General features: G+C 34.6%; 1 protein-coding gene and 2 pseudogenes across 1 annotated transcript; 1 reads left to right on the top strand and 2 right to left on the bottom strand.

The window, feature by feature from the left end:
- Window positions 1-8,762: 8,762 nt before the first annotated feature.
- On the top strand, window positions 8,763-14,724 carry LOC128176874 (uncharacterized; annotated as a pseudogene).
- A 62-nt stretch (window positions 14,725-14,786) lies between these two features.
- LOC128175108 (uncharacterized) lies at window positions 14,787-17,820 on the bottom strand (annotated as a pseudogene).
- Window positions 17,821-18,325: 505 nt separating this feature from the next.
- Window positions 18,326-22,763, bottom strand: LOC128175107 (uncharacterized). The gene is made up of 3 exons (XM_052840520.1): window positions 21,864-22,763; window positions 21,352-21,490; window positions 18,326-18,473 (listed from the first exon to the last, which is right to left on the bottom strand). Exons 1-3 carry the CDS (start codon window positions 22,636-22,638, stop codon window positions 18,425-18,427), a joined length of 963 nt encoding a protein of 320 aa, XP_052696480.1. The 5' UTR covers window positions 22,639-22,763; the 3' UTR covers window positions 18,326-18,424.
- Window positions 22,764-25,794: the final 3,031 nt, after the last annotated feature.

Below are 25,794 nucleotides of genomic sequence, written 5' to 3'. Positions count from 1 at the left end.
AGCAAAACTATGTTTAAAAGTTGTCAACTGAATAGAGAATCGTTAAACGAAGGTTCATGTGAATCTGTTCCTACTGTAAACATATGCCCTGTACAGTCTGAAACCCAAAATACCATTGAAAATTTGACATCAAATTGGTAAGAAACATGGTCGAGTCAAATAATTTCAGAAATGCAGGCAAATGATAACATCATTGGACCTATCCTAAAGTGATGAAAACCAACTAAGCTACAGTTACAATGTTTTTCGGACGAAACTAAAACATTATGGTCTAAATGGGAGGTTTTAGAAATTAAAGAAAATGTTCTATACAAGAGAGATAAAAATGTTTGCAAATTAGTTGCACCTTTAGAAATCCGAAACTTTATTTTTGAACAACTTCACTATTCCAGGCTTGGTGGTCATTTTGGAATAGAACGCACTACTGAGGCGGTTAAACGTAGGTTTTATTGGCCCAACATGACCGAGCATATCACAAGGTGGTGCAAGGAATGTAATCAATGTGCCAAGCGAAAATCTGGACCAGGTTTAGGGAAAGCCGCTCTTAAAACGTCAGATATTACTAAGCCTTTAGATCGCATCGGTATAGACATTTTGGGTCCATTACCTACCACTAGAAATGGAAACGAATATATTATGTTCATATGTGATTACTTCTCGAAATGGATAGAAGCATACGCAATTCCTGATCATACAGCTATAACAGTAGCCGATAAACTTATGACCGAGTTCATATCAAAATTAGGGTGTCCAAAGCAAATTCACACTGACCAAGGTCGAGAGTTCGAATCCCAACTATTCGCAACGCTATGTTCCACATTAGGTATAGATAAAACAAGAACGACTCCATATAGACCGCAGTCAGATGGTCTCGTAGAACGATTTAATCGTACAATCCAGCAAAAATTATCAATGTTTGTAAATAAGAACAGGAACGATTGGGACGATCACTTACCGTATTTGACCATGGCATATCGAGCCACTGTTCAAAAGAGTACTAGTTGTACCCCAAATCTTGTCATATTCGGTCGTGAACTAAATTGTCCAATTGATTTAATGATAGGAACTCCTTCTGATCAAAATAATTTCTGTCCTTCTGAATACGTAGATTGGCTTCAAAATGCTGTGAGAGACACGTTTAACTTTGTTTATGAGCATTCCCATCAAGCTGCAACTCGACAAAAGAATAACTACGATATAGGTCTTAAACCCCGATCTTTTACGAAAGATGACTGGGTTTGGAGGTGGTACCCGCCGAAAGCAAAAGAAAAGTTAGGTTTAGGATGGACGGGCCCATATCTTGTCATAAATAAAATTTCAGATCTTTTGTATGACATTCAAAGAAACGAATCAAGTCCGATACTTACGGTTCATGTTGACCATTTAAAACCATATACAGGAAATCTTGCTTTCGAAAACTGGTCTAAAAATTCAGAAAATACCCTGAACATTTCCGAAACCGAACATTCGGAAAACACAAATGAAAATTCTCTCACTCAATTAGATGCATCAATTAGAGAAAACGAAATATCAAACCCTCCCTCTCTTCAATTTAAAATAACTAGAACAGGTAGAAAAATCAGACCTAAAGATATTTATTCTCCCTAATTCCCAACTGTAGCCAGTATATGAACATATAGTACATGTAAATATATATTACAGTAATTAATTGTTCTATTACAGATGAATTCGCTTGAACATGAAGGGCAAGGATACGACATATTCTGGAAGGGAATGAGATGTCCAGTTCCTTATTGTAACTTCGCTGGAAACTTTAATAATTATTCAAAATTGAAACTACATTGGAAGAACGTTCATTGTTCCATTGTTACTCTACATATGTGTCCAAATTGTGCAAAGTCTTTCAAAAACGGGAAGCAAGAATTAAAGCGACACATGATAAAAGTTCATCAAACTCCTAAAGAAAAAGTGGACGAAATGATTAAATTATCTCCCTATGAAAAAATCAACGACCAGTTTATCGACCCACAGTGCATACAAATCCCAGCATTATACCTTGGAGAAGAAAACCAACCACAAGTTGCACAACGAGAGATAGAAATAAAGACTTTAAGGCAGAGAGAGCAGGAGAAAAGGAGGATCATCCGGGAAGAAATTCAAGGATCAGACGTTTACAGACAAAGGAACCTCACCGGTGGACCTGAGGACTTGGAATTCTTGGAAAAGTGACGACAAAGTGTAATGCGTGCTTCCGCGAGAGACAGACTGAGGTATAACTGTATATGTGATCTCATATATTATTTTGTATAAATGTGTTTATATATATAATTGTATTTATATGTATACAATGTAATACATCTGTATGTATGTTTATATTGACAATTTAAATAAAATTTAAATTGATCTTAAGTTTGGGGGAATGTGGTATATCTATATGTATTTGTATATATTTGATTCCGGAAATTTATACTCCGTTTATATTTTGTTTAAGACCATTGATGCCCTGTCTATTGTCTTTTAAATTCTATTGTCTGTAAGTATATAAATACAGCCGTCAGAGGGCTGTCGAAAGACTCTCTTGTTGGTCTACGGACCAAGCTCTCCCCCTCTCCCCTTTTTCGGCATTCATTAAGGTAAATTTTCATTTCTCCTTCTTAGGTTATAACCGGAATCAAACAATGTTATTAATGTTCAATATTTGATTTTGCTTAATAAATTTGTAAATCTTCGTTATCTTTGTTATTTTGTAATTCAGAGGCAAACTGAAAAGAATGAACCTGGGTTGATGTTGAAAGACGTTTCCGTCTTGTTTATTTATACTACAATATTCTGACCAGTTTATTTGACGTCAGTATTCTCCTGGCTTGAAAAAAGAGCGTAAAACTTCATAATCACCGTCTACCTCAAATAATTTGAAAGAAGTAAGTTTTGAAACAAAATTTGATAGAATAAGTCTTGGAAATTTGAACAATTAACATAAAGGTCATTTTTGCTCCATATATTCATTTAACCTTGGTTCGGACACAAATTAACCATACATCGGACAGTTTTGTGATATACTTAAATGTATTAAAAATAAAACTTTAAAAAATAACTTGTAGCAATTCAGTGCCGTATAGGTTTTTATCAGTACTTCGCGTTGTGTTTATTTTGTTTAGAGAGTCAATTTGACCCCTACATTAGAATAAAACTTTACTAAATTATATATAAGGTATGAAAACGACTTTACTATCAATAGAGATAGATAAACCAGATATGATAAACCAACCTGAAAGTAAATGAAAACCAAGATTAACAACCCTTTATTAATTTATCATAACAAAATAAGAACATGAAGTCAATAGCAAGTACTTAAAATCTCCCAACCCTTAAATCTAACTTTAACATGGACCTCAAATATACAGACAAGACGGGGACTCAGGAGAAATGTAGCTAGCGAAACCAGCTGCCCCCCTCGTCAAATAAGGATTTACATGGGTTTATATACGGAAAAGAGAACAAAGACAATTGTCTTTAAAGTTATTGGCTATCGCATATAAAGTGGGCGTTACCATAGTAATAGAAAAAATCACATCGGGATCGGAATACTAATAATAATATAAACGAAATCCCGATTTACCACATTCCCCCCACTTAAAGACAAATGCTATATGTATTTCACTAATTCTTAAAGATAAAGATATTCATAAACTACATATATCCAAATAATACAGCACATACTTTATAAATTAATAAAGATTCAATAGATAAACAAATTAAAAGTTTTCACTATAAGGAGTTTATGTATCTGTCTATTTTTGAAACTCTTTAATACTGAAATACTGGTATTATATCCAGGTATGATCAAGGCATTCCTTCCAAAGGAAAAATATCCCGGTCCTGGTCCGATTCTAAGCGCTCCGTGTCAGGAACGTCTATCTGTAACATGGTTTATACCAAAAAGATAAGGGATTTATAAGTAAACATCAAAACATTGTAAATGCTTTGTATGCATAATTATTAATAAGATATCAAGTTAACTTCATATTAACTTAGATGTCTTTATATATAAATCATCATTTAACATCAACATCAATATCAATATACTTTGAACACAAATTAATTTATCTTTCTTTTATCTATCACACGTGATTATTGGGATACCTATTTTACACGCTCTACTTTACGCGTTTTATAATCAGGTATTATTCCAGTGTTGTCAGCAAGATTGACGGTGAATAATCACTGTTAAGCTAACTTATCAGTTTTACGTGTTTTAGCAACCGATTTACAACAACACACAACACAATTCGCAAACACGTACGAAAACAAAATATTTCTATTTACATACATAGCAATAGCAATAGACAACTACCCTTGTTTATTTTATTTCACACTGAATCTTGGCTTAAAAATGACTTAAGGGGAGTATATTTTACGAACACCCAAAGAGTTATTTCCCTCAAGATACAATAGACCATCTAAAACAACAAGATTCTTCCACTGTCCACATACTGCTCTAGCCTCTTCTTTAAGTGCACAAATTCACCCCGGGGGTACTGTTTTCCCGTCTAAAGTCCACTCCAAAATTTGCTTTATCCCAGGGTCTTTTAGCTGCATTTCTGAAATTTCTTCATTGTTCCAAATATCAAACCAATTTGGAATTTCCTTCTCCCTAGAACTTGCAATTTCTGAAGAAGTTTTGAACCACAGAATCAAACACTGGACTTTGATCAAAAGACTGATTGAGCACACATTGAAGACAGCGTACATTCCCACGGGATCTTTAAAATTTTTCAACCAAAGACAGGGGCATGATCGGTTTTTAAGACAAATTTCCTGCCTATCAAATTTTGGCGAAATAAGCGAACACAACTGACTACAGCTAATGATTCCCTCTTTTTAATGCAATAATTTTGCTGTGCTTTATTGAATGTTTTGCAAGCTTATGCTATTACTTTTTCCTCCTCATCCAGAATCCATGACAAGACAGCGCCCATGCCTTCATTACTTGCGTCTGTATCTAGAACGAAGGTGTCATTTTCTGTAGGAAATGCCAAAATTGGTGTATTGACTACACATTGTTTCAAAATATTAAATGAATCCTCACATCTTTCATCCCACTTAAATTTTGACTTTGTGCGAGTTAGGAGGTTTAGTGGATAAGCTTGAAGAGAGAAATCGGGAACAAACCGCCGATAATACCCAATTAACCCCAGGAAACTTTTCACTTCGTTTTTTTTTTCAGGTGTGGGCCAACTTTTTACTACCTCTATTTTAGAAGGATCACACTTCACCCCATCTTTGGATACAATATGCCCCAAAAAGGTCACTTCTTGTTTAAATAGGACACATTTTGAAGGTTTTAGTTAAAGGCTGGCCCCCTATTCCCTAATACAAATAAACACGCTTTTGAGATTTGAAAAAGTCTTAAAATCCTGACCAAATACAATTACACCATCTAGGTATCATAAACATTTATGCCAACTCAAGTGTCCTAATACTCTTTCCATTAAACGTCGAAAGGATGAAGGGTCATTTGACAAACCAAACGGAAGTACATTGAATTGAAATAACCCTCTATGTGTGGCAAACGCTGTTTTGGACCTATATCTGGGGTGCATTCTAATTTGCCAAAACCCACTCGCCAGATCTAACGTACTGAACCATTTACTGTTAGTAAGGGTGTCTAAGGTATCACCGATACGGGGCAAGAATATGCATCTTTGCGCGCGATTTGATTTAATTTTCTGAAATCGACGTAGAATTGTAAAGACCCATTTTTTTTAGTTACCATACAAATATGGGATGACCATTTTTTTTAGTAACCATACAAATATGGGATGACCACGGGCTTTCACAAGGCTCAAATGATATTATCTTTCAACATTTTGTCGAATTCTTTATCAATAATTTTCTTCTGTTTTAGAGGTAACCTTCGGGGCGGTAATTTATCAGGTTTTTCTCCCCCGTATCTATCTCATGTAGTACAAGATGTGTTTGACCAAGCGGAACTTCAGGAAATTATCCCCAAACTCTACAATTAAGTGTTTTAATTCACCTCGTTCTGATTCAGTCAAATTTTCAGATGCGTTTTCAATTAAAGGTTTCAAATGATCTGGAACTTCAGAACTTTTATCAAACACATTTTTATGGGTAGCTAAACACACTTTCTCTACAGGATAAATCTTCCTTATGATAGTATCGGACTTAAGTGTACTGGTTTTTCACCCATATTGACAAAACAATCTTGCATTGTGGATTAACTAAGGATTTTGTCCCTTTCAAAAATTTAACAGGCTGTACTAAACCATCTTCAAGAAAACATGGTCTATATACGACACACGAGACTAACATTTCTGAGCAATAGGGAATGCTGACATTTTCCACTAATTTAACTCTTGTAATTCCAGCGGTTGGATTTGACTTTAACCAGACTCTGGATTTACCCAACTTTAAAGTTTTCTTGTCAATATCTACTTTCCCTTGATGGTTGCCCAGAAAATCCATTCCAATGATTCCCTTAAATTCTTTTATATCAGCCACTGTGAAATTTTGAGTGTATTCCTCACTGCCTAATGTTAAGGGGAGCATGAGTTCACCAAAAACGTTTATCTCCGTGCTATTTGCAGTTAACAGTTTTGAATTTTTTTCTCGGAAGTAACATTCGTCATATCTAAACTGTCATAAAAATCTTTAGATAGTAGCGATTTGGACGAACCGGTGTCAACGAGCATATGGACAAAATGTTCAGCTATCCTACAAAGCACAAACATGCAATGATCTCTCTTTATGTTTAATTGAACCTCTTCTGTAATTGTTCGAAATTTGAACAGTCTAGGACTGACCCCTCGGCCCGAGAGTCAGTCCCTGGGAGTTTTCCGAATTTGAAGACGGTACATTGTTATGAGTGTTCTCAAAGTTCTTGGGACGCCTCGGCGCAATATGTCCAATTTCTTTACAATGATAACAAATAATCTGCGACCTTCTTTCACCCAACCGCTGTTCCGAGCTACCGTAATTTCTAGACTGATTTTGTACGTGATCATTTCTTGAATCGAACGCGTTTGAGTAAGAAGACTGGTAAGCACCCATATTTTTTCTTGATCTGTGAGAACCCAAAGCTTTCTGAATTTCCTCAATTTTAGCCATATCGTCTTTCTCAACGTTATTTCGAGTGCGAGATGCAAATTCGTCTTCAAATCTAACTTGATTCATACCAGGCTTCCGTCTTTCATCACACTTTCCAACAAAAGTCTCATACTCTACGGCCAAAGCTATGGCTTTATCTGGTTAAATTGCACGTGTTTCCTGAGATCTATGTCACCAAGTCCTTAAATAAATTGATCTATAACATGAGTCTCTACAGAAGCAAAAGAACAATTTGGATACCCTTTTATTGCTAATCTCCTCAGAGAATGCCCAAAATCTGCTACGGACTCACCGGTTTGTCTGCGTTTTGTTTTAATTTCAGCTTTGTATGAACTCGCGCGTTCTCTGGGAGAGAACCTATTTTCTGAGGTTTCTTTCAAAATATAAAATCATGCGTATTTGACATCTGAATTTCATTCAAGATCTGCCTTGCGGGGCCTTGCAAACTCATAATCTACTGACTTGCACATTCTCCTACCGTCCACCAATTCCAACGAGCTACCTGGTCGAACTGTACAAAGAACTCTTTAATTTCACAACTGCCATCGAATTAAGGGGTTTTAATTTCATTGCGCCTAATTACGGACCTGGAAATACATGTGTTATCATTTCTGCCCCTGAAATTTCCATTACATTCTCTCGCGCTTACATTCTCACTTCTGAAATCACGCAATCTATCATGCTGACCCGGCGAAGCTCCCATACTTGCTTGCAATATTTGTTCTTCAATCCTAAAGCATTCTAAAGATAAATTTGCTATCTGTCTCTCAAATTCTCTCACTTGCACACTCTCTCTGTGCTGGCGTAGATAATTCATAACCTCTAAAATCTTCACTAGCCATTATGACAGTGTTTGATAACTATCACATTCTAAACTTTAATATTTTAGAAATTAAATTTAAAAATAAGATCGACTCAAACATTAGACTCAAGGGATATGATTTCACATGCACATTTCTTCTACTTCCAATGAGAGAGTGATTTACTTTTTATTTCACGTCAGTGCCGTGTAGGTTTTTATCAGTACTTCGCGTTGTGTTTATATTTGTTTTGAGACTGAATTTGACCTCTACATTAGAATTAAACTTTACTAAATTATAAATAAGGTGTGAAAACGACTTTACTATCAATATAGATAAAACCAGATATAATAAACCAAACTCAAAGTAAATGAAAACCAAGATTAACAACCCTTTATTAATTTATCATAACAAAATAAGAACATGAAGTCAATAGCAAGTACTTAAAGTCCCCCCACCCTAAAATCTTACTTTAAAAGGGACCTCAAGAGACAGACGAGACGGGGACTCAGGAGAAATGTAGCTAGCGAAACCAGCTGTCTCCCTCGTCTAATAAGGACTTACATGGGTTTATATGCGGAAAAGAGAACAAAGACAACTGTCATTAAAGTTATTGGCTATCGTATCTAAAGTCAGCGTTCCAAAGTAATTGAATAAATCACATCGGGATCGGATTACTTATAATAATGAATATAAACAAAATCTCGATCTACCACAAATTGATACAAACCACTTCATTCGGCTAACCTCGGCCGATTCCGTAACCTACATCAAACCTCGGCTGTATGATAGAACTTGATATCCCACTACGCCGGGCATTTGCGATGCGGTCGCCTATTTACTCAATCGGTAAATCTGACGCTATAGAAATTAGTTTTCAAAATGGCGTCTTTTGATGAGTGTTTAGATTATGCAGTTCAGAACTGTCCCATTTTAGTGGACAAATCTTTGAAACTGAAAGATAAACAGTTAGATACTTTAAAAGCATTATACGAAGGAAATGACTGTATATCGGTTTTGCCGACAGGTTACGGAAAGAGTATTATTTTCCACATGTTACCGTGGTTTGCACAGCGCCGTATCAGAGAGACAAAAAGAGTATTATTTTCCACATGTTACCGTGGTTTGCACAGCGCCGTATCAGAGAGACAAACCGACAGGGTAACAAGTGAACCCGGCACCTGGTGAATTTGGCACCTGCGTAAATAGTGAACTCGGCACCTGGTAAACTCGGCACCTGGTAGACTCGGCACCTCGATATTTGTTTCTTTTCATAACTCAGACATAAAAAAAACATCGAAGAAACACAAAACCATTATGCAATTATGACAAATAAAAATTTCACGTATTCCTTTTTTGTAATGAGTGAATAAAAGCAGTTCAAAACAACTAAATTCAAAGAGTATATATATGATTAATATAATAATTAAATATAAAAACGAAGAAATGAGGTAGTTTTGTCAGGGACGTATATACTAGTATATACGTCCCTGGTTTTGTAAACATATTAATTTATTTCCTTGTATTTATAATAAACAGTAATATAATTACGTATACACAACATCAAAGGTACTGTACTTAACTATGTGTTATCCAGTGTGTACCTTGTTTAAATTGCTAAAACAACAAGATGACAGCGGCGTATTCCTAGTATACATGGAAGGGGCTACCAGCTGCTATTAGACGGTGTATTACCCGTACACATAGAAGGGGTGAGGTACTAATTATGAGGAGGTTAATGAAGAGACCCTGTCAACATATGGGCTTCCCAATGTCACTTTTTCTTGCAGCTGAAGTACGGAAACAAAATTAGTAAACATTTGAAAGATATTAAAAACAAAAATCCTAAAAAATGTTGGAAAGTAATAAATAAGTATAACAAAAATGAAAATTGCCAAAATCAATCGGCAATTGGTATTGATGATTTTTATCAGTATTTCAGAGACTTAAACCGGTCTCCCGAAATAAGCGATGAAAATAATCACATGATTGATAATGAAATTGCTAATTTACAGTACGAAGATTTTAGTCACGACCTAAATAATTACATTACCCAATATGAAATTAAAAAAGCAATTTAGAATCTAAAAAATAATAAAGCCAGTGGGGAAGATGGGATAAGAAACGAATATATTAAAGCAACACAGCAGTTAATGTTGCCAGTTTATGAAAAGTTGTTCAATTTAGTTTTTTCGTCTGGTAAGATTCCCTCTATTTGGTTGGAGGGAAATATTATACCAATATACAAAAACATGGGTGTTAAAACCAACCCACAAAATTACAGACCAATCACTATATACTAAGCTGTATTGGAAAACTTTTTACCTCCATTCTTACTGAACGAACGACTGAATATATTTTCCGATGAATTTAACGTATTATACATGAAAACCAAACAGGTTTTAGAGAAGAATATTCAATCATTGATAATATTTTTACATAACATATTCTATTCGAACTTTTGAGAATGAAGAAAAAAAACCTTTATTGTATGTTTGTAGATTTCGAAAAAGCGTTTGATAACGTATGGCGAAAAGCATACCAACGAGCTTGTGGTTTAAACTATAACCCCATAATATTTGTGGCAAAATGTTTAATATTATTTTCAATATGTACAGTCATATTAAGTCAAGAATTGTTTATAATAATGAAACCTCTACTTTTTCAATGTGAAAACAGAGTGAGGCAAGGTGAAAATATGTCAGCCTTCTTATTCTCTATGTACCTTAATGATTTACATGACTTTTTAAATGAGTCTGATGTGCAATGTTTACCAACTATTACTGACATTTTAGAAAATAAGTTAGATATTTTTTTCAAATTTTTTGCTATATTATATGCAGACGACACTGTACTGTTAGCTGAATCTCCCGAGGAATTGCAAAGAGAGATAGATTGCTTTCATACTTATTGCATTAAATGGAACCTGAAAATTAATATCGATAAATCTAAAATAATAATATTTAGCAAAGGTAGGCAGGAAGAAAACGTGCAGATAAAATATAACGATAAATATATTGAAGTTGTTTCTGATTTTAACTACTTGGGAATAGTATTTAGCAGAACAGGATCTTTTAAAATTGCAATACAGAAACTAGCCGAAAAAGCTACAAAAGCATTATATGAGGTGTTAAAAAAGGGGAGATTTCATAACCTATCAGTACAGTGTCAACTAGATTTATTTGACAAAATTGTCCAACCTATACTGTTATATGGATGTGAAGTCTGGGGCTTTTCAAATATTGCAATTATAGAAAGAATTCATCTCAAATTTTGTAAACTTCTACTCCATCCGGACGAACAATGATGTGAAGGGATGGCACAACCGCCTAAACACCAGTGTTGCCACCAGGGGGTCGGTTTTCTTTCTACCATCTTCTTCTTGTTCTGCACAGGGAAGTGACCAACATCACAGTGCAGATGAAGATGGCCCGGTGTCTGAAGGGAAGATGCAGAGATTCCCAAGGTAGAGGACCTTACAGGTGGAAGGTCGTGTCTTCAAGCTCTGGAACGACTACTGTGAAAGATCAATCATTGCGAGTGAACTGTTGAAGGGCTTTGCTGCCATTTATGGACCACCAGCTTTGAACATGTGATTCATATTGATATCGTGACAGCTGTGTCCCCCTTCGTAAATTGTGCATCTTGTAATGTAAAAATGTCTTTAACTTATTAAGTATGTTTGTTATTTGTTTTTATTCATTTATTAAGTATGTTTGCAAGGTAGGAAGGAAGGCATTATTTGTATTGAAAAAAAAATATTAGAAACATGTTTCTTAATCATAATACTTTGCTATCATTGTTTGATTGCTTTGTTGGCAGTGTCATTAACTATGCTTCTGAGATATGGGGTTCACTCAAAGCACTTCATCTTGAGAAACTTCATCTTGATTTTTGTAAACATATCTTGGGAGTTAAAAGGTCAACTTGAATTAGAACGCTGTCCTCTGCTGTACCAAAGAATGTTCAACATAGTTAAGTTCTGGAAAAAAATACTGTACCATAATAATTGTATTATTCAACATTGCTACTATACACTATATGACTGTGTCAAAAAACATAATGCAAAAAACTGGTTGTATCATGTTAAAGATTTTTTTGCCTATGTTTAAAATTCATAATGAATAAAAAAAGTGGATGTAGCTAAGAAAATAATAATCGTTGTTGTTCTTGAAAGGATTTTAATGAATTAAATTAGACAAAATTGCAAAATGAGTTAATTGAATACAACTGCAAGCAATATAGTTCACACAGTATCAATAATTTCAGTGGCAAGTGGAAAAAGTTGCTCTTTAATGGTAAAAAAAAATGTAGTAAACATACTACAATGCAAGAAAATAAGGACATGATAAGAAAATAATTTAAAAACCACAAAATAATCATTTCTGATCCTTTAATTATTTCTGCCTATATTAATTATTGTAAGTATTTTTACTACATTTAGCAATTATATGGATTACTTGTCTCAATTTCATCTTTTAACTAGGCCTATTTTCTCCGTAATTAGCTGGGGAGCGACTCTGATATGCTCATTGATGAATGTGAAGAATATCGCGCCAAGATGAAACGTTCTAGACTGGACAGATAACAACCAAATGTGCAAATGTTCATAAAATTTTCATAGAAAGATAAATTCTTACATAAATTATATCAATTTATTCAATTCAAAAATATGTTAAGCCAGTAGCTAGTGAATTATTTCGTATCTGTTGATAAATGTGGTCGTAAGTAATAAGTTACATTGAAAAACTCACGTACTTTCTTCATAAACAGACATTTCCATGGTGCAGTCGTACATGGTGTATAATTCAATTTTCTTCAAAAATGTGTGTATAGAAACAAATAATAATGAACAATATACAAATGCCGAATTCACCAGATGCCGAGTTTATCAGGTGCCGAGTTTACCGGATGCCGAGTTCACTATTCTCGGTGCGGAGTTCACCAGGTGCCGGGTTTAACAGGTGCCGGGTTCACCAGCATTCCCGATGATTGTGTTAGTTGTTTGTCTGCTGAATTCTATAATGCAAGACCAAGTGCTTTCTCTTCGAAAGGCAGGGATAAATGCATGCACAATTAGCATCACCGGTATGTTTTGTAAACTTTGGCCTTTTAATTTCATATGCATGTACCAAACTAGTAAAAGCCTTTATAAAGGTTATTGTGTTCAATAACAATTTCTTTACTTTAAGTGATTTTTTCAATAACTATAATAAAGCAATATCATGCAGGTACACATGGGATTGCTTTTGATGAGAAAGATGCAGGTGATGAAGATTTTGAAGATCACACCAGTGAACATTGTACCATTGAAACTGATGTACCATTTGAAACATTAAAGAGAGGAGAGTTTAACCTGATATACTCCCAGCCAGAGGCATTATTTAAAACTAGATTTGCCAAACTGCTGAGATCAAAACTGTATCAGGATACTGTGTGTGCAGTAGTAATTGACGAAGTGCACAGGATTTCAGAATGGTAAATTTATAGAAATGAAAACTTTTTGTTTTACCATGTTGATAACTATTTGATAGGTATATACTACTTGAATATCACAGGTGCGCACTAAGTTAAACCTTAATCATCATTGATACTGTGTTCTGTTTATTTGCAATTCAACTTTGTACGAGGGTTCGATTCCCTCCCTAGGCATTTTAATGAAAGCTGGTGCAAAGTGGGCTGATCGCCTAGTGGCCCCGCAAAGTTGAATTGTTTGTCACTAAAACAATGAGCAAAGTAAAGGATCAGAAATTTTTATTAGCCTGTCAGCAACAGTGCTCTCCATTTGCATTTTTACTGTGTAAAAGCAGTATAGTACACTCTTCCTGTCCCTGTAACATTCGGCAGTTTTATTAGATCTGCAGGCTGAATGCAGGCTTTTAATTCATAAAGAAATAAGCATAAAATATTGAAATTTTATACATATTTAATTTACTGTAATATTTGTATTTAAAATTACATTCTCGGTAATTTAAAGGACATCATTTTTGTAAATTATACTCATTTCTTTGTAGGGGAGAAGAATATCGTCCTGCTTTTAAGAAGCTTGGGGATCTAGTTTGTGTATTTGAAAAGGCATTACAATTACTTTTAACTGCAACAGTAACACCAAAGTCTATCCTTACCCTTACGAAACAGATAAATCTAAAAAATCCTGTTGTGATCACCGAAAATGTAGATCGACCAAATATCTTTTTGGAGATAAGAGCAAGGCTCCCAAACATAAAAAAGTTTGAAAAATATGATGACTTGATTGAACCTGTTATATCAGAATTACGAGAAAAGAGACTTCTATTCCCTGTAACAATTATGTATGTAGATAATCTTGAAGCGCTAGGGTATTTTTCCAATATGCTGCACACAATCTTCAGGACTTGGGGTATGATGGAGAAAAAAATCCCCGAAATAGACTCTTTGCACAGTTTCACAAGGACTATCCAGAGTCTATGAAAAAACTTATTCTTCAAGAGCTTACTAGTCTGAACCCTAAACTTCGTTTGGTGTTTGCAACAGTTGCTCTAGGAATGGGTGTTAATTCACCTAGTATTGTACGTATTATTCACAGCAGACCCCCCACATAAATGTAAAATACCTCCAAAAAATTGGACGGGCTGGGCGACTTGGACAAGAGGCTTCAGCTGTTATGTATTTCAATCAAAGCGACATTGCAAAAAACAGGAAAGGTATTACTGATGAAATACGAGAGTACTGCACACATCAAGGCTGTTTGAGACTTATGCTTGTAAATTACTTTGGGTTTGATAGTCCTGTATTTTCAGGAGAGAAAAAAAGTTGCTGTTCAAATTGTAAAACTCTTGCAGAACAGATTTGAAAACTTCATATTAATAGCAAGTCATGATAAACATTTTATTGATAAATTTCATCTTCATTTGTTTTTTTCCACTATGCATCATAGTTTATTTCAGATGCCATTTGCAAAACAACAAGGTGATGCATGATAAATAACTATTCATTGGCCTACTGCTATTCTTCCTTCAATAATATATCATATCAGTATATAAAATCATTTGTATAACAAAAATTAACTTAGGTAATCACGGCATGAGTATTTTTCCATGTAGCAAAAACATGTTAAGTTCATGCATGGATTTTTTAACAAGTGTTATGCTTCAATATTGATGGAATGAGACAACACACAACAAGTAGCCATGTTATGAAAAAAAAAATCATTCGAAGTGGGATTCATCTTCACTTCCTTCAGATTAAGAGTCAAGTATCCTTTTTTTTGCTTATAAAAAAAAGCTACACATGTATACTTGAACACAAAAGAAGAAAAAAACCCTTTAAAATCATTGACCAGATACATCAACATGTATAATGTTTACATTTGACATTAGTCAGTTTTTTTGATTTTCTAGCTTGTATACTTTAATATTATTCAAACGAGAGAACACCAACAATACCTAGCCTAGTTACAAATAAAATAATCATTCTGAGGTAGATTCATCATCACTATCAGATGAGGAGATAACTATTCCTCTTCTTAGTCTTTCCACTTTTTTCATTACCACATCTTTAAAATGAATTATGTCCACAATAAAAGGAGAAACTTTTATTTTATGAAAGTTCTCTAGTTTTCTTCCATTTGTTTTCTCCCAAATCTTACCAGGAATAAGTTCTTTGAGAATGCAATTTACATCATCCTGAAATGAACGCTTCTTGTGATGTATCTTTTTATCACAAATGTTGAGCATTTTGTCAAAATTATTAGCAACATCCTGTATGACTGGTGCTGCCTTTGTGATGGCAACTATTGCGTTTTCAGTTTTATTGGAGCCCAGTCCACGTATCAACTCCTTCAACACCAACACCTCATTCTCTTTCTGTAGATCTGCTGCTTTGTTGTCACTTCTGCGCCCACTCAGATTAACAAAAGAACCATACCGCACTTTCAGAGCCATCTTTTCAGAGAGCATGATTTCAGTTTTTAATATAATCAATGCACTCCTCTAGGTACTTAGATAAAACAGATTGACTGAAGAATATTGGTATGCAAAATTTAAGAGATATGTTCATTCTACAAGAATCTCCCTCCTTGATGGCATCTTTAATGGTCAAAATTTCAAAATACCACTGCAGAAATTGCATCATATAGTTTTGTAAATCATCAGTGTCTTCATCTGTGTGCTCAGAGAGTGAAATTGAGACTGGAATTCTATGATTAGACACATTTACTGTCACTCCTTGTTTCACTTGCTGTGGTGTAAGACTGAATAAGAACTGTGAATTGTTGATTTTCAGCTGGAAGTTTGAAAAGCCTTTTTCATTTAGTGTGCTGTTCACAACAAGGCAGGTTCCCAAAATATCCACCATTAATGGAATCTGTTGGTGAAGAAGATATTGTAGAAAATTTAATTAAAAAAAAAAACAAACTAATAATTCAACATACAATCTCTGGTGATTCATTTGGGACATGAAGGTAGCAACATTGCAGAAAAAATACATAACCTGTATTAACATCTTTCTTTTAACAAGTTAATGAATTGATTGTAAAGTGTAGGTAAAAGTAAAAGTAACTAAATTATTCTAAATGTAAGTCAATACTTTAGATAACAGAAATGGCAAGTCATCTTATATGGCAATTTGAGTCTGATATCATAATGATTATTTTGTCAATTTTCTAAGGTTGCTGAAGGTTTCAAACAATCAATCAACTCATTAGAATCAGAATGTGTAGATTTCAGCCCTGTCTGTTTCTACAGAGCTATGAAATATTATTGGTTTTCTTAAGAAATTACTTGGATGTCAATATACATCAAGTATATGCATTAAATCACCCGTTATAAACATTTTGCATGTGAATACCTTTTCTGGGAATGTCAACATCAACTTGTCAATTATTTCTTCAAGCATCTGAGAAAAAATTTCTTCCTTCTTTGAATTATACATCATTTTCATGTTCTTTTTCAGTAATGGATGCTGAGGCTCATCTGTTATTGACTTCATGCCAAAAAACTGTAATATGTAGGACAGGAAGTATGCACACCCAGCGGTTAAAATGAAGTCCTCATGAGCCTGAATAGAAAAAACAATTGGTGTTGTAATTAATAAATAAAGTTTATTAATGTTTTGCCAAACTTAAAACCTATAGGTGTTTATTTATAACTTACTTCGAATCAAGACTTCACTTTGCCATTGACATTGGATCTCTGGACAAGAACTTTCATATTGTAAATTGTTCCCTTGTCTCTACCACTAAATGGGTTGAAGAAACGCTTATACATTTTCTGAAATTGATTGAAGAAAAAAAATGTGTACATCTTCTATTGGTGGGGGGTGGGACGCGATTGAAAGGATGATGTGAAATACATTGCACTACTTTTAAAGTCTTTTTATTGTTTACTATACCTCTAACAGATCCATTAAGGTGTGAAACATTTCCATAATCATAGGATCTAAGTGATCAAGTCTCTCTGTTGAGGTCAAAGCCCCATCTTGCAGTGCCTTGGCTGACTGTAGGCGGACTCTCGTAAGCTGGTCCCCTCCAACTGGAACTTTAAGATTGTCTAGATCAGATGCTGTAAGAGATTTAAATCAAAATGTTAGATTTTTTCTAATCTAGGATTTGTGAAATTCTGCATTTCAAGTCAGTTTAGGTTTATAAAATCTATTCATTTAAACTTGTATTTACTGTAATTGTAATTTTTTGAAATTAATTAAGCAAAACAGCAAAATTGTTAAGCTCACCGATTTTTTTTATATCTAAGAATTCTTTGAAAAAGAACCCAATACCGGTAAATAGCAGACAAAATTTGGTAAGCTTAGCAATAACAAGATATCAAAATATAAGCGCACCTCTACCAGCCTTTGTGTACCACAGGGTCAACTGCTGTTCATAAGATTGCAAGATGTGAATGCAATCAGAAAATGATTGTTCATTCTTCAGCAGGACTGGTAGGAGAAAGACTTATGTTCTTATTCACCAGTTCAAACGAACATAAATTATTTATAAATTAAAAACTCAAACACATATATAGGAACTGCTTCGCATGCGTCTTTGCAACAGACTAAATTTTAATTCAAAAATTTTTACAACAAGTATTTAATCTTCTGGTTCATAATCAACATTCTACAATATAAAAAATAAAACATTAGATACATGTACACAGCAAACGTAAAGGGAGGGGAGGGGGGGGGGGGGCTGTTGCACGTAAAGCAGCGAAACCTCGAATGACTTTAATTCCCTAGTACCTGGACACAGGTAAACTACCTGTTCCGCACGAGTACACTTAACCCCGTATACTCGTCAATAAACCAATCGAAATCGTTATACTATAAATAACACCGGAAACAATAACAACACGTGTTTCCCTTACCGTTTATAAATATATTTCAGATTTCTTGGACATGAACATTTATTTTGTTTAATCTTCAGTCTGCAACTATTGTGAAATCTGCAGAACAGATAGTTCATTTATTATAATTCTTTAATGCTCACACTTGCTCGTTTTTTTTCAAATATAAAAGTTATCAGGTTTACAAACCATTGACGTAAGGAACAGTTGACTGCATCACATCTCCTGTGTAAGCAGTTTTACTACTTCGCCATATATGTGCCCTCTGAGAAATCAAAACATTTGTAAGTATCAAAAAAGGATTAGTCAAACAAGAAATAATTTGAAACAAATTAAACCATTACATAAATATAAAATCAATCAAACAGATACAAGAAATGCTGTAGAAGTGTATAAGCTTGACCGGACAAAAATCTTCATTGTTTTCATGATTATAAAACTAGAATGGGTCTATCATGCTTTGGGATGGCCATATGATATAAAGGCTCACTTGAAAAAAACCATATGACTAGAATGGGTCTATCATGCTTTGGGATGGCCATATAAAGGCTCACTTGAGCAAATAAAATAAAAGGTACTAACATGATGAATATACTTAATTTAATGCTATGCACTGTACAGCTGCTGTAGTTGAGAACATCAAAATGTTGATAACACTGATTGCATAATACACGAACAACTAAATTCCGTAAAATGTAATAACAAAAACAATAACAAAAACAAGAGGCCCATGGGCCACATCGCTCACCTGAACAACAGTTTCTTGTAACATTCTATTTCATAGCATATGTTATTTCTATTTTGAACTTTGAACACCTTTCTGGGGCCCCAGTATTGGTCCGGGGTTTATGGTTGGCTTTAACAACTACACTATTTGAGGATCCTTGCATTGTAATCTCACAAACTGTAGCACTGTAGTTCTCAAGAAGAAAATTTTTAAACATTTTCCATATATTTTTCTATGTTAAACTTTGAACCCTACTTGGGGCCTCAGTATTGGTCTGGGGGTCTTGGGGCCAAAGTATTAGTCCAGGGGTCATGATTTTACCAATTAAGAATCTACAATAGCCAATTATGCTTGCATAGTAATCTCACAAACTGTTGCACTGTAGTTCTTGAGAAGAAGATTTTTAAACATGTTCCCTATATATTTCTATGTTAATTTTGAACCCCTTCTTGGGCCCCAATATTAGTCTGGGGGTCACGGCTTCCACAATTTAGAAACTTTACAATTTAAAAATGCTTGCATAGTAATCTCACAAATTGAAGCATTAGTTCTCCTCCATAAGATTTTTAAACATGTTCCCTCCAATCTTTCTATGTGAAACATTGAACCCCTTCTCCTGGAGCCCCAGAATTAGAACACTTCTATAATTTAAAGTTTTTTACTATTTGAGGATCCAAGTAAAGTAATCTCACAAAGTATGACATTGTAGTTCTCGAAAAGATTTTTTAAACATGTTTGCTATATATTTCTATGTTAAACTTTGAACCCCTCTTGATGCCCCAGTATTAGTCCGAGGGTCATGATTTAAACACTTTAGGTAGCAAGGGACAGTTTCGAACAAAGTACCCGTCAATATTTTTGTAAAATTGAGAGTTGCTGTACTTGAAGAGTTATGAGTGTTGCTAAAATTCATTAAAATGATTTTTAATGATTATCATTAGTTAGAGGGGTGTCTGTTGTTGAAATTGATATGCAATATGTAGGCCCCTTATGTTAAGTACAGTGAAATTGCAAGTTACAGACGGGAGGTAAAATAACACGAAAAGTAGGTGGATGGGACATTGTAAACTATACACCGGTAAGTTTCTGACATGTGATAGTGCAACATGCACGCGGTACGGAAGGTCAACCCTCTGCAGGGAATTAGCTGGGGGAGGTCTAAAAAGCTGAAAAATCATGAAAAATTAGCAAAATATGAAAGGGTCAAAATCTCATAAAAACCAGTATGTAGAGAATTTTACAGGTTTTGACTAATAATTTTCTTCAGAAATTGGTGATTGGCCTTATAAAGAGTGAATTAAAGGTATTTGTGCTGAATGGGAACTGAGGAAATTCTAGTTACAGAGTTCCAAAGACATGCATCCCTTGGCTACAATGAATTGTATTAAAAACCTGTCCCCTGCCACCTTAGAATCTACAATTGCCAAGGATGTATGCATAGTGATATCCCAAACTGTTGCATTGTAGTTCTTGAGAAGAAGATTTTTAAACATTTTTCTTATAAATATTAACTTTGAACCCCGCCTTGGGGCCCAGTTTTTGCCCGGGGGTCACAATTTTAACAATTTAGAATCTTCACTATACATACAAGCTTTTGTGTAAATACTGGCATTTCTGGTGCAGTGGGTCTTGAGAAGATGATTTTAAAACATTTTTCCTACGTATTTCCATGTTAAATTTTGAACCCCGCCTGGGGCCCCAGTTTTGGTCCGGGGGTCACAATTTTTAAAATTTAGAATCTTCACTATATATACAAGCTTTTGTGTAAATGTTGGCATTTCTGGTGCAGTGGTTCTTGAGAAGAAGATTTTTTAACATTTTTCCAAAGTATTTCGATGTTAAACTTTGAACCCCGCCTGGGACCCCAGTTTTGGTTCGGGGGTCACGATTTTTACAATTTAGAATCTTCACTATATATACAAGCTTTTGTGTAAATGTTGGCATTTCTGGTGCAGTGTTTCTTGAGACGAAGATTTTTAAACATTTTTTTCCAATGTATTTCCATTTTAAATTTTGAACCCCGCTTGGGGCCCCATTTTTTGTCCGGGGGTCACGATTTTTACAATTTAGAATCTTCACTATATATACAAGCTTTTGTGTAAATATTGGCTTTTCTGGTGCAGTGGTTCTTGAGAAGAAGATTTTTAAAGACATGCACCCTATTTTCACTGTTTCGTAATTATCTCCCCTTTAAAAAGGGTTGTACCCTTTATTTTAACAATTTAGAATTCCCTTTTCATAAGGATGCTTTGTACCAAGTTTGGTTAAATTTTGCCCAAAGGTTTTTGAGAAGAAGTCAAAAATGTGAAAAGTTTACAGACGGACGGACGACGGACAATGGGTGATCAGAAAAGCTCATTTGAACCTTCGGTTCAGGTGAGCTAACAATAACATATATGCAAGTTAAAATGCATACCTTGTTGTCTGCATGGTATCGTATGCATAAGGCAGAATAATACGCTGTATGGCACAGGCTTTCACATTTCTGCAATGTAGGATCATTCCATATATTGTGGAGATTGTTGCTAGCTTTGATTCTGGAGAAACTCGGTCACCTAAAAACAAGAATATCTATTAATGGGTAAATCTATTTCTATAATAATGATTACAATACAATCCTATACATTTCTTTTTATGTACTACACATAATGACAATTTGTGGGTCCAATTTAATATCATGGACTGCTTAGTTTGACAGGTTATATATTCATTGGGACTGTCACATACAAATTTCACAAAATAACAAAGGAAGACAGTTCATTTTTATTTTTTTGAGTAAGTAAACTGTGAGGACACTAAAGTGTACTCATTAATCGACTTAATTCACAATTAAATTTGTTCCACAAAGTCTGCAATTCCACAATATGCTTGATATTAAAACATTTGAATTTAATATACTTCATATAATTTATAATAAACAAAACATACCAATAGCAGCAAACAATATCTGGAAAAGTTCTGAACACTTCTCACTTATCTCTGAGGAAACTTCTCTCATCCAGCTTTTGTTCATCAACATAAATGGGTCTTTCTGGAAAAGAACACTGTTTCTTCCCTTGCACACATTTTCAAGGGACTTTGTTATAGTTGATGTCATGCTGCAAGGTGATGATGACGATAATGCCTGGCTATTGAAGAAATCTAGAAGGTTGGTCTCAGTATCTGCATCGTTTTCTTCTATATTAAATGGCTGGAACTTGCAGTAATTAATATGGTCGGGTGTAGATGTAATGATGGGGTCTTGAGTTGATTCTTGGGTGTCACTGCACGACTCAAATGAGAGTTTTTGTCTTGATTTTTTTGTTCCACCTAACTCTAACTTTCTCAATTTCTCCACCGAGCTTTCTATCTGCTCGGCCACTGAATGTCGTAATGACGACGGTGGAGTTTTGGGTAAACGTTTAAGACGTTTGTGCGTACTTACGAAATTCTCGATACTGTCTACACATTTTTGCTTAAAGTCCATGAAACTTTGACACTTGCCCACACACGTTTCGCATACATACATTTCATATAATAAAAACGGATCAAGTACAAGTCCTGTAAATTGTTCAAAAATTTTGACATAATTCAGTTTTATTAATCTAAATTTACCTAAGCAGTGTAATCGTTTAGTTAATTTCTTCGCACACAATACACATGCTTGAATACTAGTATTCGAAGAGAAGTACAAGCATTTCACCGGTGTACTGGAGGCCGCCATTTTGGTTTTATACTGCTGGGAAAAGTAGTTCCAATGGCGCTTCCCGTGATACAGCTGAGGTTAGATGAGATACGAATCGGCCGAGGTGTGCCGAGTGAAACCACTTAAAATTCAAGTTTTATGAATACTGCCTATTTAATCCAAAGTTCCTGTAGGTGCTGGCACGATAAAGAACTCAACAGATTGCCGACTAACAATTAAAGGATTTCAATAAAAACAAATCTAATGGCAATTGAATAAGTTTATTTTTTCTTACCTTTATATATCTGTTATTTTTAATGTGTAATTTTTATTTCTGTAAGTTTTAAAGCAATATGAGCTGTATTTTTTAGAATTTTATTTTGCTGCAAAAACCTGCTACTATGATAAGTTTGCATATAACTTAAACTTTTATGATAAATAAGGTTTGAAAAAATCATTAATTTTTGTTTAAGGAATTTCTCTTCTAAGGAATTTATAGCATATCAATTTTTGTACAGGACGACATTAATTAAATTTTGCTCCAAATAAGGCTTCTTAACGGCCTTTTCCACAATATATGGCTAACAGAAATTTAAAAACTATGATATTTTTGTCAATTTAGTAGAAAAGAACATTTTAGTAAAAAAGAAATTCAGCATGAAAAATGCAGCTCATATTGCTTTAATCTTGGTAAATGTTGTCTGATCAATGGTGAAATAGTTTGTAATAGGACGGGTTAGGTCAGAATCACACTGAAAAATGATTACCATTTCGTATGTGTTGTATTTTATTTCCCATGTTCTTTGTGATTTGAGATTCTGATTGGTTTTACTTTTAAGTTAATGATAGAACCGTTATATTTCACCTTTGATAACTTTCAACACACTGTAATGAAAAACACCAGCTTCAACAAACAATATTTATTCACGACTTTATAGAAAATAACAACAAGTGAAAAGCTGTCAATGTGACAGCAAACCGGGTTTTCTTAAATGTGAACTTTATCCATAATCCATGTCAACCTATATCCAGTGAAATGGTGTACCCCTATATGCAATATTTTGCCAAAAAGTGACTAAGTTCAAAACCTGGTATTTTTTTTCATAAATTATCAGAAATCGAAATCCTAGCAATATGCACTCCTCTCATATACCCTATGTACAATTGATCTGCAAAAGAACAACTTCCTATCTTGAAATCTGTAGGAGGAGTTACATGTATACATACAATGAGGGTACCCTATATGCAATATTTTGCCAAAAGTGACTAAGTTCAAAAGCTAGTATTTTTTCATAAATTATCGGGAATCAAAATCCTAGCAACATGCACACCTCTGATATATGTACAATTGATCTGCAAAAGAACAACTTCCTATCTTGAAAACTGTAGGAGGAGTTATCCGTACAACGAGGGTACCCTATATGCAATATTTTGCCAAAAAATGACTAAGTTCAAAAGCTGGTATTTTTTTCATAAATTATCAGAAATCAAAATCCTAGCAATATGCACACCTCTAATATATGTACAATTGATCTGCAAAACAACAACTTTTTATCTTGAAAACTGTAGGAGGAGTTATCCGTACAATGAGGGTACCCTTTTGGCAGCCGCCCGCCCGCCATTTTCCCGCCATTTTCACCATTATAATAACCGGATTATTCCTTTGGAAAACCCGGTTAAAAACAAAATAATGATAACAATTGTAAATAACTGCTGAGTAAAGACAAAAAAATTGTTACTATCAAACATCCCTATCAACACCACCATAAAAATCATCAAGACCCCCCCCCCCCCCTCTTAGCGTACGAGAACGGTAGCCCACCTGGGGGGGGGGGGGGGGGGAGGCCTAGGTTAAAATACAAAAATCCCTTTAAATAAAAACCTAAAACCTAACTTTTAGCTTAAGGGCCGAAAATAATTCAAAAGGAGCAAATGACGACAAAATGATCAAACTATTCTCTTAAAGGGTGCAACCTGTTAAATATCTAATAAGCCATGTAAGAGAAGTGAGAAACTTACACCAAATTAACGCTTAACAAGTCCCCAAGAAACAACGAATTTCAGGGCTTTATATAGCAAACCATGACAAAAGAAAAATATAAATCTAGTGAATTTTGGCTGTATTTAGCACCAACCGAAAAAGGTTAATTCCGGTATATCATCCAAGAAAAGTATAAACAAAAACTGGATATTTCCTTTGATGATCGAACACGTGTGAAGGATCATTATCGATCTATATGTTTAAACGAACCTATATATAGTATAAACGGAGGTAAGTAATTGTAAACAAAAATAGGGGCAAATTGAGAATTAATAATGTGAATTGAACCCATTCCTGCTACAAGTTCAACGCTTAATTAATTTGCACGCTTCATTAATTTGCTTTATTGTCTACGTTTTAAAAATTTCAAATTTTTCCCCAATAATTAAGCAAGGGGTAAACCTATATCTTTTAAAACAGATGTTATTTATCTGGACTATAATTGATGCGTGATCAAAGAGAAAATTCCTAGGGTGTCTTATTCATGGTGAAATCACCCCATCCTCATAAAACTTAACAGTGGAAATCCCAAAGAAAAAATGTTACAGGCAATTGGAATGAACAGGTTTAATCTAGAGTAGAATATAAAGTGCTCCAAGTTGCGACTAAAACGGTTGCATTTGCGACTAAAATTTCAATTTTGCGACCAAAATTTCATAGTGACTCGCATTTTCGCGACCGAGGAAATTTGGACATGCGATCGTCTCAGGATCGAAATTTGTTGTGATCGGGATCGAAATTAACAAAAAATTAACTCTCGGTCAATGTAATGTTTGAATAAATGTTAGCTTGAATCAAGCGTCGCTGGAATGTAGATTAACATTGTCAATCACGTGGCCACGATGGCGGAAAAACGAGCAGTGCTCAGTGTGAGAGAACCATCAGTGCTGTCAACCGTATAAAGAGTGATGTTCGTAGCTGTTTAGATCCCACTACTGTTGAGGCACTGATTAGAACTAGCAGTGAAGGTCCTCCTATTGAATAATTTAAAACTAATGCCGTTGTTGAACGCTGGTTTTCTCAGAAACGTACTGTTAAATATGCAGGATGACCAAATGCCATCCAACTTCCACAAAAGTAGGCCTCCAATCCTGCTGGCTGCATATTTTAAATTGTCAGTTTGTTAAAGTGTAATAAAGGATATATGTTACTGT

Source organism: Crassostrea angulata, chromosome 3 (genome assembly GCF_025612915.1).
Source record: "Crassostrea angulata isolate pt1a10 chromosome 3, ASM2561291v2, whole genome shotgun sequence".
Lineage (NCBI taxonomy): Eukaryota > Metazoa > Mollusca > Bivalvia > Ostreida > Ostreidae > Magallana > Magallana angulata.
The sequence above is the reverse complement of the archived record's forward strand: the minus strand, read 5'-3'. Positions and strand labels throughout refer to the sequence as shown.

Excerpts from the sequence above, each read along its gene's own strand:
- LOC128175107 (XM_052840520.1), bottom strand. The coding sequence starts at position 22,638 with ATGGCGGCCTCCAGTACACCGGTGAAATGCTTGTACTTCTCTTCGAAT. Across the intron at positions 21,491-21,863 it reads GATATTGTTTGCTGCTATTG|GTGACCGAGTTTCTCCAGAA; the intron begins GTATGTTTTGTT and ends TCTTGTTTTTAG. Across the intron at positions 18,474-21,351 it reads GATACCATGCAGACAACAAG|AGGGCACATATATGGCGAAG; the intron begins GTATGCATTTTA and ends TTGATTTCTCAG.